The sequence below is a fragment of the Papio anubis genome, chromosome 4 (assembly GCF_008728515.1).
Source record: "Papio anubis isolate 15944 chromosome 4, Panubis1.0, whole genome shotgun sequence".
In the NCBI taxonomy this organism is placed as follows: domain Eukaryota; kingdom Metazoa; phylum Chordata; class Mammalia; order Primates; family Cercopithecidae; genus Papio; species Papio anubis.
In genome coordinates, this window is record NC_044979.1 from 36537833 (window position 1) to 36553079 (window position 15247).

A 15247-nucleotide genomic window follows, 5' to 3' on the forward strand; every position below is an offset into this window, starting at 1 on the left:
TATCTGGCTTCATATGCTTGTGACAAGGCGGTGAAATGCTTTGAAAAGTGCCTATAGCTAAACAAACGTGAGGTACCGGCACTCGCAACTTTTCCCCAGGAGATGTGCACCTATATTTAGCGCGTAATGCCCCGACTATTTTCGTTGTTTTCTGTCCTCGCCGGCCTTCTGCCACGGACAGTTACAAACCTGGTCGATAATTATCCTGGGAGAACTCGAAGTCCCAGCTGAGAACGCAGGTCGGAGATCAGAGAGGCAGAAGGACCTTGGGGAGGAGCAGGGGCCGGGCATGACGTAGCACCTGCCAGGCCGCCGATTGGTGGAGGAGAAGGTTGTTCCCGCAGGACGGCTGCTGATTGGCTACGGGAGGCAGAGGCGTGACGTCCTTAGAAGTTGAGCAAACACCTCCTACTTCCCGGGCTTCCATCCCAATTTCTGCTAGGAATTCGGAGCCTCCCCTGCAGCGACTCAGAAGATCCGAGGCGGCGGGGGACAAGTCGGCGCCCCAGAGCGGACGAGGTGAGGAGAGGTCCCGGAGGAGAGCTGAGCAGACGGGCGGGTGGGCTTAGCCTATGAGATGCGCTGGAGATCGCGGGCCAGACTCGGGCTGTCGCTGGGAGGGGCCCGGGAGCCTGGCCTTCGGGTCCTGGTGCGGCGAGGCGACCCGGGCCGGGCCGAGAGAAGGGAGAGGGCTGCGACCATTCGGGCCTCCCTGCGAGGAATGGAGGGAGAGCGCAAACGCAGAGCGTTTCACTGCGAGGAAGGGAGGGAGAGCGGTCAGTGCAGCTCCAGCATTTCTAAGTAGAAAGGCGAGAGATTGCAATTCGGATTTCTTTTCTTTCTTTTTTGGCGGATAGTGGTGGTGCTGTGGCTGGGGAATAAATAACTGCTTAAGCTGTGGAAACAACGCCTTGTTACTTTTTGGACCGCGTGCTTAGAGGGGACTTCTGGCTGAGGGGCGGTGGATGGAAATTTCGGGGAGGTTCCTTTCCCCTTCCCTCCCCACGCCCGGCGTAGCCAAACTCTGATCACAAACTTCTCTCCTTGTCCATCTCGGGCTGCCCACTCTCCGAGACAGAGACCCATTCTCCAGCAAGGATCGGAGAGACGGGTGGAAGTGGGCGCCTTGCAGGTCTGGGTTTCCTGAACTCCTAAGCGCCTGCGGGGCTGTGCGGACCGTTGTGAGCGCTCGCGCGGGAGGGGGCGCGGGGAGAAGCAGTTTACCCACCGTTGAGTGGGGCTGAATGTCTGTCTATCCTGACAGCTTCAGAAGAAGAAATGTGCTTTTCAGATACTGATTTCAGGGGAATGGGGGTGGGGGGAGAGGGAGAGAGAGAGAAAGAGCGCGCGCGCGAGAGGAAGAATGAGTTCAGTAACTTGAACAAGGATTAACATTTTTTGATGTTGTGGGTCATCAGTGGGGAAGGTGCAGCTGTGAGATGTAGTTATACACAGGACGAAAAGGTTCTTGACTGAAGGACTGCGGCTTTTCAATACTTTATTTTAAAAACCCCAAAACACTGATGGCACTTTGGTGTTTCTAGGTTTGTGTATTTTGTCCCTTGCACTCCCCTCTTCTTTTTTTCCCACGAAGGTGAGTGAATCTAGGGCTACATGACTTGGCTGTGTAACCTGGTGGCCATTCTGCAAAGTGAGTTAGGTGGACAAAAATTGAAGCCAATTTACCAGAATCATTTTCCTACTCTCCAGATAATCAAAAAAACAGTCTCACTTGTTTTTTATTTATTTATTTATTTATTATTATTATACTTTAAGTTGTAGGGTACATGTGCATAACGTGCAGGTTTGTTACATATGTATACTTGTGCCATGTTGGTGTGCTGCACCCATCAACTCGTCATTTACATCAGGTATAACTCCCAATGCAATCCCTCCCCCCTCCCCCCTCCCCATGATAGGCCCCGGTGGCGTGATCAGAACTTTGGTTTATTTGTCACTGAATTTTTTTCTCACTACTCCTTTAACAGACCTTGGTTCAGAATTTTGGAAATGATCTTTGTGTAAGAAACCACCATTTAACAAAACATTTTCACTATTTTCATTTATACTTTTATTAATTTTCTCATAGAAATAACATTACAAACAGTGGTAAATTTTTTAGGTAAGGCCACAAAAGATTCTATGCAATTCATGAAATGATGGAAACAAACATTTGGAATGGGAAATAACCCCCAAACATTATTACCACATTCACTTGATCTAAGGTGCCATTAATTGTAAGATGCATCCCTATATCATAGATGCTAAAATGTGTAAAAAAAATTGTCTTAAATTTGATGAAATACAACATTAAAATAGTAATTTATTTATCTTGAACATCCATGCCTAAAGTTTGCAGTTGAAGAGAGGGCTTATTACCTCTAATTATTTTTTTTCGAAAATAATGTAAGGGTGGGGGATTAATATGGAGCCATCATGAAGGCCTTACTATGGTGTGACAGAGGAAAGAAATGTTAGCAGCGGTTGTGCTTGCTTTCGAGGAGTAGGCAAGACTGGAGGCTTTTTCTTTTCTTAAAATTTATTGTTTATGACACACAGCAATGCTCAGCACTTTATGCATACTAGCTCAATTAAACGTCACAAGAGCCCTAAGAGGTAGAGGTTCAGATGACTCTCATTTTGCACTTGATGCACAGACAGGTTAAGTTGCCAGTTAAGGTCACAGAGTAAGTTTGGCCACCAAAGAACCCAGGAGAGAAACCAGTATTCCTTTGAGGTATCCATCTTCTGTTGCAGGCTCTTGGCTCCTGTTCCATGCTATTAATGCAGGTAGCGCAAGTGAATGTCCACTCTTTCTTGATTGTGTTTTTGGTATTTTCTTTCCCTGTTTGGTGTACTTTAGCTAGAAATTAATAAGTCAGAGTGCCTATTTATGTTCTACATTTCTAATGTTTTTGTCATTCACAGTGTCCAGTCACTACTATGCTTAATAGAATCGGAATATCGGAGCCCGAAAGGGACTTTAGTATTATATTTTAGTCTGGGCAAGGAAACTGAAGTTGAGAGGAGGAACCCTACATCTAGTTATGTGTTCCAGCTCCCATGTCTAAGTTTTCCCGCTACACTGTACTATATTTCATAACATTCGCTGATCTATGAGATCTTGGAAGAGAATAGAGATTTTTTTTTAATTTTTTTTTTTTTACAGGGTTGGGGGATGTGAGTCTCTTCTTATTCATGTGTCTATTTTGTTTGTTTGTTTTCTTGCTGCATAGGTCTTTATAATGTTTATTGAATTTGCTCATTCACTTGTTCATTCTTTCTTAAAACACTTGCTGTTTTCCCATGTGCCTGTCATTGGGAATACAGAGATGAGTAAAACACAATTCATACACATTTACAGTTTAGCAAAGAGACAGACAAGTAAGCAGATAAGCATTTTGGACTAGACTCCAATTTAGAACTAACTTTGTATTCCATTTCAGTGAAGCTAAAATTATGAGCTACAGACCAGGAGAAATATGTGTCATGCTTATGGATAACTTTGAGTAGGTGATGGGCTGGGGAAAATATGAAAATTCTCAAACCACATTAATTAACACTAATAGACCTCCTCCCCCAAAGTCTACTATTTTCTTCTTAATCCGGTAAAGTATTTTATAAAAGGTTTAACATGGAAGCATTAAAAGAATGTACCCACGCACAGGAAGTGAAAGTATAGAGAGCAGTGTTAATGCAAGCCCAAGCTTAGTTCTAGCAAGCCTTGAAATGGAGAGGGATTTGGATTCCTTCTAGGCCATCAGCCGGTGTTCTGTTAATTCTGGAACTCTTTTTAACCTTTCCAAAATATATTATGGTTTTGATACCTAGTGTGGACCAAGACTCATAGCCATAGAGCTGCCACACTTATTTACAGACACCAAGGCTTCTTGAGAAACCATGGGTTTTAATATATACTTGTTTTTTTTTTTTTTTAAGTTACTTGGAAGGGTGAATATAAATAATTAGTGCTGTTGATCCATGAACTTATTTTCTTCATCTAAAGACTACATTACTCCATTCTTAGTCTCAATATTTAATCACAATGTATGCCTGATTATTGCAAATAATTTGTCATTGAGAAATCCCCCGTGTGATTTGATAGTTTTGGTTTGAGTCACTGAATTATGCCGTAGTGAAGTTATTTTAAAGATCTAAAATAGATGGACAAAGAGCACGTTCCTAACTGTGGTGATTGAAGTTGAAACATTTGGCCTTAATTTCTTCAGAAATGAATGTGTGATCCTTGATACATATACCAATAGAAGTGACAGGAATTAAGAGGAGCAATGAATGCTTAGTTCATTCTTTTTTTTTTTTTTTGAAACAGAGTCTCGCTCTGTCGCCCAGGCTGGAGTGCAGTGGTGCAATCTCACTGCAAGCTATGCCTTCCGGTTCACGCCATTCTCCTGCCTCAGCCCTCCGAGTAGCTGGGACTACAGGCGCCCGCCACCGCACCCAGCTAATTTTTTGTATTTTTAATAGAGACGGGGTTTCACCGTGGTCTCGATCTCTGACCTCGTGGTCCGTCCCCCTCGGCCCCCCAAAGTGCGGGAATTACAGGCATGAGCCACCGCGCCCAGCCGCTTAGTTCATTCTTAAGTTCTTGTAATGCTTGTGCATTGTTTTGCTTAGGTAGGTGAACTGTAAGCTTAAAAAGTATTCTGAGTGGGTTGGTGCTATGGGAAGGGTTGAAGAGACTTAAAGAATTTTTGCTATTTGATGGAAGACTAAAAAGCTCTATGAGAATCTCAGCTCTCTTCATCTACCCACTTCTCTTATAAAAACTGCAAAAATTAAATACATCATTTGGTTTTTTCTTTGTTTGTTTGTTTGTCTTTGAGAAAGTCTCACTTTGTTTTCCAGGCTAGAGTGTAGTGGCATGATCTTCACTTACTGCAAACTTCGCCTTCAGGATTCAAGTGATTTTCATGCTTCAGCCTCCCGAGTAGCTGGGACTGCCAGCATGTGCCACCACGCCCAGCTAATTTTTGTATTTTTAGTAGAGATGGGGTTTTGCATATTGCCCATGCTGGTCTCGAACTCCTGAGGTGATCTGCCCATCCTGGCCTCCCAAAGTGCTGGCATTGTAGGCATAAGCCACTGTGCCTGGCCAAATACATCATTTTAAGGCATAAATACTGCCTGAAACGTAGCAGAGAGAAAAATCTTGATTGAGTTACATTTAAAAAGTTACACCAATGAGAACAACAGAGTGTCTTATTGTGACATCCATTATGATAAGTCATTATAAAAATACATAATAGAGGCTTGGAAAATGCTTTCTATAAAACAGAAAAAAAATCCCCTATTTCTATGGGCTTCACTATTCTTATTTGTTTTTTGTTTTGTTTTGTTTTGTTTTTTTGTTTTGTTTTGTTTTTTGTTGAGATGGAGTCTCGCTCTGTCGCCCAGGCTGGAGTGCAGTGGCCAGATCTCAGCTCACTGCAAGCTCCTCCTCCCGGGTTTACGCCATTCTCTTGCCTCAGCCTCCCAAGTAGCTGGGACTACAGGCGCCCGCCACCTCGCCCGGCTAGTTTTTTGTATTTTTTTTAGTAGAGACGGGGTTTCACTGTGTTCGCCAGGATGGTCTCGATCTCCTGACCTTGTGATCCGCCCGCCTCGGCCTCCCAAAGTGCTGGGATTACAGGCTTGAGCCACCGCGCCCAGCCCACTATTCTTGTTTGTAATACAAGATTTTAGATTACATTCTATCAGGCCCACTTTGACTCTAATATTTGGATAAAATCAATAATTAATAATTCACCATCAGATATTGACCAGTACCATTTAATTAGATAAAACTAATCCTGAACATGGGCAGGGACTGGATTACTGCTTCTTTATATCTTTACCAAGTGCATCATGCTGTGCATATCTTAGGTAGGCCCCAGATATTTTTTGAATTAAAGAGAATCAAAAGCATTTGTCCCATATTCCATGTACAATTTTGATAACTCTATCAAGAAACTTTCTGGATTTCATTATAATTTAAATATTAGAAAATATTCATGCTATAAGCAAATGAGTAGCTGTTTTTATATTAATATATGTAATTGTACAAAAGACAAGTCTGCTCACACTCTGAAAGGACCTTTCTAACCACACATGAGATTCTCTGTCCTGAGAGTGGCTTTTCTTAAATATAATCTTTTATAAATAGATTTTATAGAATCTGCTTTGCTTTGGTTACTCCATGTGATTTAGAATGATGGTGTACTCAGTGACCATAGCACAGCTCATGGTCATTGACAGAAAATGGTGGGATAAGTATGGAGTGCTGAGCTCTGTCTTTGTCTCTCTCTCTCTCTCTCTCTCTCTCTCTCTCTCTCTCTCTCTCTTTTTCCTTTCCCTTCTCTGGAAAATAATAAAAAATACAAAGAACATTCAAGCATGATCTTTCCTCTGATTCTCATGTTTTTGTTGCAAAGTTGGTAATTAGTAAATTAAAAGATTAAGTCTTGCTCCCTTGAGAGATGGAAAGATAAGACAGTATCATAGAGTATGTTCTCCTATTGCTACTGGGCAACTTTCACGATTATCTTCCTGTCTCAGTACATAGAAGTTCCTTCTTATCCAAGTTTTCACTTTCCATGGTTTCAGTTACCCACTGTCAATCTGGTCTGAAAATAGGTGTATAAAGTACACTAAGATATTCTGAGAGAGAAAAAGAGAGAGAGAGAGAGAGATACCACATTTACATAACTTTTATTACAATATATTGTCATAATTATTCCATTTATTAGTTATTGTTGCTAATCTCTTTCAGTGCCTAATTTATAAATTAAACTATATCATAGGTATGTATGTATAGGAAAACACATAGTATATATAGGGTTTGGTACTATCAGAGAATTCAAGCATCCACTGGGGGTCTTGGAATGTATTGCCACAGATAAGCAGGGGCTACTGTATCTGGCTGCAATTCACTATAATACTCCCATGACTTTTAGAGACATTTCAAATTCCTGATCAGTTTTAGGTAAGTAAATAAAAGTGTATACCTTAGTGGTGTTCTGTTTTACAAAAACAGAGAAGAAATCTTTTGAGTTTCATTTTTATATTTGAAATGTTAACCTCATGTAACAAAGGGAAGACTGTTACAATTTGTCAGAGGAAAAGTCTTGTACCCTACCCTTGACTGTGTGACACTTCTCTTTCTCTATTTTCCTCCTCTTTGTTCTTTCTAACTCTTTCTTTCCCCTCTCTGCCTCCTGCTTTTCTACATCCTCCTTGCTTGTGTTACAAGCTGTTATCAGCAACCAACACTATCGGGTAACCTCACTAGAGCTGGTGGTGAGTAAACCCCGATCTTCCCTCCTTCCTTCATTGAAGGCATTCCAGAAATATACATTGAATTTACTTCCTGTATTCTTTAAAAATACCACAAAATCCAGGACAGAAAAAGCTAAAGCAGCCTCCGTTGGCATTGCCATGAAATACTAGACAGCTGCAGTGCAATTCAGAAATTCTCACTGTTTCCTGTTTCTTGAAGACCTCAGAAGCAAATGAAGTGTAAATCTTGAAAGTTCTATTCTGAGCCAAGTTTTAAGGTTCAGGCAGTAATTAGCAGTTATACTAGAATCAAACTTTTTTTTTCTAAGCACCCAGAAATCTAGAATTTGTCTTGGCAGGTACTCAGGAATGATTTTCAGTATAAAGCAGGAAAAGCAGTCAAGAGAGGCACCGCATGCTGTGGGAAGAACGCTAATTCACTGTAACTGTTGAAGGCAAAGCCATATATACGGATCTGATTTCTTTCTGAAACAAGAGTTGGCTGGAGTTAACAGCATGTGTTGGATCTATATGGTGTGAATCTGTAGCCCTTGGCAAAGAAGAGAAAATTCCAGGTGTTAAACATTAAACTAGGAATCCTGCTTCTGCTTAAAAGCAACAGATCCGATATGACTCCAGTTCAGTTTCTTCATCTACAAAATGGGGATATGCATCTACTTAATAAGATTTTTGCAAGGAGGAAATAAGATGATGTCCATAAAGTGCTCAGCATACAGCTTGGCATGTAAGGCTTAATCAATGGTAACTACTGTTACATTTATTGAAATTATGAAAGTTACAGAAATTATGATTTAAGCCTTCCATGCAAAAAGTGAAAGTGAAAGTAGCATCCCAAATAAACTGAAGCTCGGTCCCAGGCACTTCTGTCTTTTTCCCTAGTCTTCCAAGGTAGTTGGCCTTTGCAAGTATATATGTGTATGTTACTTGTCTGTCTGTGTTTGTGTCTGTGTCTGTATCTGTGTCTGTGTCTCCTGCTTTCCCGCCCTATCCCAGACAAAGGAGGTGGTGGGAGAAGGAGCAGGGATTGTTACTGAGTGATGGATGAGTGAGGTTAAAATTCAAGCTTGGGCTAGAGGGGAGGGATTAAATTATCTGCACATGTTCCTCCTGTTGGAGTCAAGAATTTCGATTCATAACAAAAGTTACAGGGTTATGTAGTCATCTGTGAATTCATGAAACACAGCCCCTGCTGGGAAGATGGGACCATTTCTGGACAGATGTGTGTGTTCCAAGGAATCACTATCTTTGGAATTGGTCTTGTTAGGAACTAAGGGATTCAGGTTCTACGGGACATTGCAGTTTTTCTTTTGGCTGCAAGAAGACTGAATGTTATGGGTTTGGGATTGAGTTTAATGCAGTCTATTTTAAAAACAAAAGCACATGAATAAACAAAAAATTAGATGCAGTATATAACAATGGTTTACTGAAATGTTGATAATCTATTTTGCATGCATATTTTGCCCGGAGTAAATGCCTGAATTCCTAATCATCAGCAGTTTCTCTTGCTATGTGCAGCTTTCTTTCTTCTTGGCCATCTTCCTAAAGCCTTCTTAGCCGGACTCTTCGCTGTTTGGTCTGTTCTCTGATTCTGTTGTAAAGTGTCCTATAAATTTACTGTCTAGGTAGCAAGTAGTTGTTTGCCCCCGGGAAATGTACTTGTGTGCTTAATTGTTTGGTCAAGTCCTCCCCATCCATCAGGTTGGTGCTCTTCCAAGATTGCAGTCTGACGTAAAAGAAATATGTTTCACGCAGACTTTTCTATATATGTTAGCAGTGATGGGTAGGAAATTCTAGAAGGTATAAAAATCATTCAATCCTTATATTTTGCTGCCAACTTTACATGGAAAACTAAGTTTTAGCATTCAAATGATCCAGCAAATCATCATCTGAAATGACATTTGGCTACAAAATGTAGGTAACCATTTGAAGATGGATAGAATACTGTTAAACCTGGATATTTATGCTTTAAATATTTATATAAGATTTATTCTGCATAGGAATAAGTGAACCTGCATAGAAAAATTAAGGAGCATCTGGGTGAAAATAAAATGTTTGCTAGTGTCACTTTAATTTCTTTAATTTGGTTGAAAGTATTATTTCCAATGTATTCTATGCTTTCTCCAGCTGAGGGATAAAAGAATTGCTTTTAGTAGATTATATTTTTCAATCATTCTCTCCTTCATGTGCAGTCCTGGTTCTGAGACTAGGGGGACAAGACACTTTTTGTACCCAGAGAATGCTGCTTTGAGTAGAGTTTATTCATGAGAATGCACCTTGCCTGCCACTTTGAGAGGAGCCCATTACATTCATCATAGTAAGCCTTTTGTAACTATTTCTTGATGAATTACACAATCTTCTCACTTGAATAGGAGTCGGAAAACTGGTTGAGGCAGGTCAGGGTTTAATACAACAGTAGGAGGCCATGGTATGGAGAGGAAACTCAGGAAGAGGAACTGGCATGTTTAGAGCAACAAAGGGTAACAGAGAAGGTGAGGCTGGACTCTGTGGTGGAAGCAGAGTGATTTAACACTGCTTCTTAAGCTTCTAACACCTATGGTGAAAGAATAGGTTTGTTTGGTTGATGGGTTTTCTTATATTTTGAATCTGTTGAGGACCAATACTTTTGTAAAATTCAGTAACAATAAATTACTAGAAAAAATTATCTTGTGGCCTGACATGGTGGATCACCCCTGTAATCCCAGTAATTTGTCGTAAAATTTAAAAAGAAATTAGCCAGGTGGGTGATGTGCACCTGTAGTCCTAGCTACTCAGGAGGCCGAGGCTGGAGGATCACTTGGGCCCAGGCTGCAGTGAGCAATTATCTCACCACTGCATTTTTAGCATTGACAGAGTGAGGCTTCATCTCTAAAAATAAATAAGTAAATAAATAAAAATGATCATGTGGTATTAAGGCTTCTAAATGCTTACTTTCTATTTATGTACACGTCTCTCTGTGAACCAGTTTAAAAAAAAAAAAAACAAAAAAACAGTTCACTGACACTGGGCTGCGGGGCACACTGAGAAACACTTGTTTTGAGAATGGTCAGAGCTGAACTGGAAAGAGATTGGCACTAAATTGTGAAGAGCCTTGTATACCATTATAAGGATTTCAAACTTTATGCCATCAAAATTTGGACCAACCTGAAAGTTTTGCTCTTTATTATCTTCCTGGATTTGCACTGTAAATTAATTTATCTAAAACTTTTGTGTGAATAGATGTTAGCTTAAATGTGTATTTAAAAAGCTATTTTAGCTTAGCAGTTAGTGTCACATATGTTGCTCTATACTTTTTAAAATTTTGTAGTTAAATAATCTTGCTTTTGAAAACTCAGCTTTATTTGGGTAAAGGAACACTTGACATCCCAGTTTTCCCTTCCTCCTTCTCTACCTTGTGTCTGTTTTCAAAAGAGCGGGTTGTATTTTACTGCAGATTTCTCAGGAGACCAGAACTGATCTGCCAGCCCTGCTGCCTTTTGTTGCTCTGCTCTTTACATTGCCTTTACAGTCACCAGGTGTCAAGATGCTGCGAGTCCATAGGACTGGACTGGGCAGGCTGGAGGTCAGCCTCTCCAAGGGTCTTCACCACAAAGCTGTGTTGGCCGTCCGGAGGGAGGATGTGAATGCCTGGGAGAGAAGGGCCCCTCTAGCTCCCAAGCACATCAAAGGCATCACCAATCTGGGATACAAGGTCTTGATACAGCCTTCGAATCGACGGGCCATTCATGATAAGGTAAGCATTTCCAATGTTTAAAATATGTGAGAATAAAGTGAACCTGCATATGAAAATTAAGGAGCATCTGAGTGAAAATAAAATGTTTGCTAGTGTCATTTTGATTTCTTTACTTTGGTTAAAAGTATTATTTTCACCCTATTCTATGCTTACTCCAGCTGAGGAATAAAAGAACTTACTTTTAGGAGATGATATTTTTCAATCATTCTCTCCTTCATGTACAGCCCTAGTTCTGGGACTAGGGGGACAAGATTCCATTCTTGCACCTAGAGAACGCTGCTTTGAGAATGCACCTTGCCTGCCACTCTGAGGGAGGCCCATCATGTTCATCATTCCACTTGCTCTTCAAAATAATGTTATGGTATAAGTTTGACTCTCATTCCCATTTTAGCAATATACATATATACGTATACTTTTCCTTTCCTGAACCATTTTAAAGTAAATCACAGACATCGTAACTCATTACTACTAAATACTTCAATATGCATCTCCTCAGAATAAACCGTTTTTTCTACATAACTACAATATTATTTTCATACCTAAGAAATTAATAATTCATAATATCATCTTACATAGTTCAAATGTTCAGATAGTTCAAATAGTTCTATGTTCAAATTTCCCATTGGCTCAAATGCCTTTTATTTTAATTGAGGCTTAATGAAGCTTTATTGCATTTTATCATTGTGTGTCTTTAGTTCTTTCAATCTAGAACAATACATCCCTTTCTGATTTTGTTTCAATGATATTGATATCGACATGGACTCTTTTTAAAAGAGCCCAGGACTTACAGAGTGTCCTCTACTGGGCACGAATAATCTGGTTGTTTTCTTGTGATTAGATTATATTCTAGTTATATTCTATATATTGAACATAAGTGATATATGTTCTTCCCATGGCATCACATCAAAGGCACAAAACATCAGGTCGTCCCATGGTTAGCAACGTGTGGTCACTTGGTTGAGGTAGTTACAGTGAGAGCTCTTCATTGTTAAAGTCTGTTTCATCCTTTGTAATTACTGAGTCATCTGTGGTATGGTATTTTAAGTTCTGTGATGTTCCTATTCCTCAATAACTTTACAACTAATTATGTTAGCCTCCATTGATAATCTTTGCCTGAATCAGTTTTTACATGGAGACTTGTGAAGTGATGCTTTTCTAATTTTTTATCACTCCCTTAAGTTTGTTTGCTGACATTCTTCTTTAGAAAAGAGGTTTTCTTTTCTTTCTCTTCCACTTCTCCATTTTTTGAGTTGTGAACTGTTTTATTACAGTGCATTGAACTGTTTACCAAACTGAATTGTGTAATTCAGTGTTTAAACATACTTCTTTAAAAAAAACTTTCTTACCATTGCATTTAAAGCCTTGTTGTGAGGAGTTTATATATACATCTTCATGTTGACAAGATGAATCTTAGGATGTTGCTTAAAAGATGAGTTGTGTACTGTTTTATTAAAGTGAACTGAATTGTTTATCAAAGTGTGAACTCTAATTTACTGTTGCATTATGCTCCTTTAATTTTTGCTTTTTTGAGTGCATTTTGGAAGCATGGATCTTTTTCATTCAATCCATTTACCATTATTCTTTTTTAATATCTGAATTACCCCAAAATTGGTTAGTGTGAGTCCTTCCAAGGGGGATTCTCTGTCCTTTGGACATGAATCCATTTATCTTTGAGCTTTCTTGTTTCTTAGAATAACAAATTGTCCTAGTCTCACCTTGTACCTTTCCTGCCCCACATCAGGAAATTAATAATTTCACCAAGAAGACTAAATTTCTTTTAGTATATAGAAACCGAGATCTGGTATCTGGTGTTAAGCATGTTTATTATTACTGAGATACTGCTGCTCTTAGGCTTTATTAGTGTACAGAGTTTAGAAATAAACACAAACAGATGCCCCCCCCCACACACACATATATATATATTATTTAATCATTAGTTAATACTGATACTAAAAGACTTCCAGAGGAAAAATTAATGTCCAGGAAAATTAAAATTTAACATTGCACAACTTTTTACCTTTAAAATTTTATATTTGCATTTGTTTTCTCCAACAGTAAAAATCTTAATTCTTTAACATTAATGCATATTGTTTGCTTTATCCTATAATATGTATTAAATAGTGTCAGAATCACAATACTATTATTACAACTAACAGTAAACCCACTAAATGAAGTTTACCATTTCTTTGATTTTTTTTTTGCCTTTAGAATATATTTGACAATGAATATTCAGAGTGTTGTATTAAAAAACTTATTTGAATTATTTTTTCGGTGTGGTTTCATCATCAATCTAATATCCATCTAGATTTATATATTATTGCTTCTATTCAGTTTTAATGTTTGCTTTCCCTTTTTTAATTTAATTTTGTTTTTCAAAGTAGAACATTTACAAATTCCAGAAATGAAGTCATATTTTCATTTTACTCCCATACATCCAATTCTCACCCACCCCAAAGGTTACTTTTGTTTCTGATCTATCATTCTTTTTTCTTTTTTTGCAAAAATGAACACCTGTGTGTGTATTTATTTCCCTTTTGTTCTTATACGGAAGGCTGTCTACTATATTAACTCTTTTTACCTTGCTTTCTTTCTTTAGTAACAACGTATCTTGAACATTGCTCTATGTAAGTTCTTAGAGATATTTCATTTCGTTTCATTTCATTTCATGGCTGTGTGAAAAGTACTCCATTGTACAGATTTACTATGGTTTATTTACCAATCTACTACAAATGAGAAAATGGACTGTTTTTGAAGAAACTAGGGAGAAATTGCATGTTCATTCTTTAACTATCACTGTTATTCATCTCTACTTTCCTTCAAAGTAGATTCCTAACTAAACTTATCTTTTGTTCAACTGCTATCATAGATGCTCTTTTAATTCTGCTTGGGTAATATCTCTTTATTTAAAAATCAGATATGTCTGTCTGTTGCTTCCATGTACTAGCTATGTAATCTCAATTAAGTTTGTAAGTCTCAGGTTTCCCATTGATTGAATGAGGATTATAATTGTACTTACCTCATGAGAGTTCTATGAAATTTAAATGAGATAATTCATGCAAAGAGCTTAGCAAAGTACATAGTAATTTATTAATACATATCAATGATCGTTGCTTATCACCCAATAAAGCTCATATTAGCCATAATGACATTCAACCTGCATTTCCAAATTGATTTACTCGTATGCTGTAAATGTCTCTTTACTTCTCTCCCTTTGTATTTTTATACATGCCTTCAGTGCCTCTTACTGATATCACCATCTGGTGTTTCCCATCTTCATTTCTCTAAATTTCAGGTAACCTTTCAGATTAATTTAAATTTTCATATTTCTTTAGTATCCTACCTTTCAGATTAATTTTCATATTTTTTGATCATCCTACCTAGGAATTATCTCAATATCAGTTAAAGTAGCATATCACTTAGGTGCTGCTGATCATAATATTTTGAATTTTTCATTTACTCCAATCCAGAGTACCTTTTACTATATTTTGTGAGCTCCTTTATAGAACAAATTTTGACAATCTTTCCTTGTATTTTAGCATCTCATCTCTAGCACAGACTAATGTACAGTAAGGACAGTAATAAATACTAACTGAGCCAACACTGAAAAATAAATGTTATAATTATGTCTTATCTTTTAAAAATACAACTAATAAATCACAATTTGGCATTTAATATTTCAGTGTACTGTTGGTACAAAATATACATTTCACAAATATGCTTAAGTCACATGTGCTAGTGGGATATGACCAAATTATAAACTCTTCTTAAACATATGTGTATATATATATGCTGAGTTTTCTAATTGTTTAATGCTCTAAGAGTTGACCATGATAGATTTATCTTTAGCCAATAAGTACAAACATTACAAGTAGTTGTTCTATTATTTGTTCTAATTCATACAGATTTTATTCCTTCAAAAGATTTGTTGTGCCTTTGTTTGCTACACATTTTATTCAAGAAAACATGGATATTACAAATCAGGATAATAACCTTTAATCATAATTACAATTTCAGGACTATGTCAAAGCTGGTGGCATTCTTCAGGAGGATATTTCCGAAGCTTGTCTAATTTTGGGAGTTAAAAGACCTCCAGAGGAAAAATTAATGTCCAGGAAGACTTACGCATTTTTCTCCCACACAATAAAAGCTCAGGAGGCCAATATGGGCTTGTTGGATGAGATTCTAAAACAGGTAATTAGTGATTAATATTCTTGAATATAC

The 15247-nt window shown here is 38.3% G+C and overlaps 1 protein-coding gene across 6 annotated transcripts in view; it reads left to right on the forward strand.

Moving 5' to 3' along the window:
- The first annotated feature begins 296 nt into the window (after positions 1–296).
- AASS (aminoadipate-semialdehyde synthase) overlaps positions 297–15247 on the forward strand; it is a 70268-nt gene continuing 55317 nt past the window's right edge. The window contains exons 1-3 of one of the 6 annotated variants that reach the window (XR_002521170.2): positions 297–519; positions 10802–11026; positions 15041–15217. Coding sequence is in view for 3 of the 6 variants with exons in the window: in XM_009203775.4 (XP_009202039.1) it covers positions 10817–11026; positions 15041–15217 (387 nt within the window). In the remaining 3 variants the exon portion in view is untranslated. Of the gene's footprint in view, positions 520–10801; positions 11027–15040; positions 15218–15247 lie in introns of those variants that run through there. The other 5 variants (XM_009203775.4, XM_009203774.4, XM_003896513.5 and 2 more) reach the window with 5 other exon arrangements.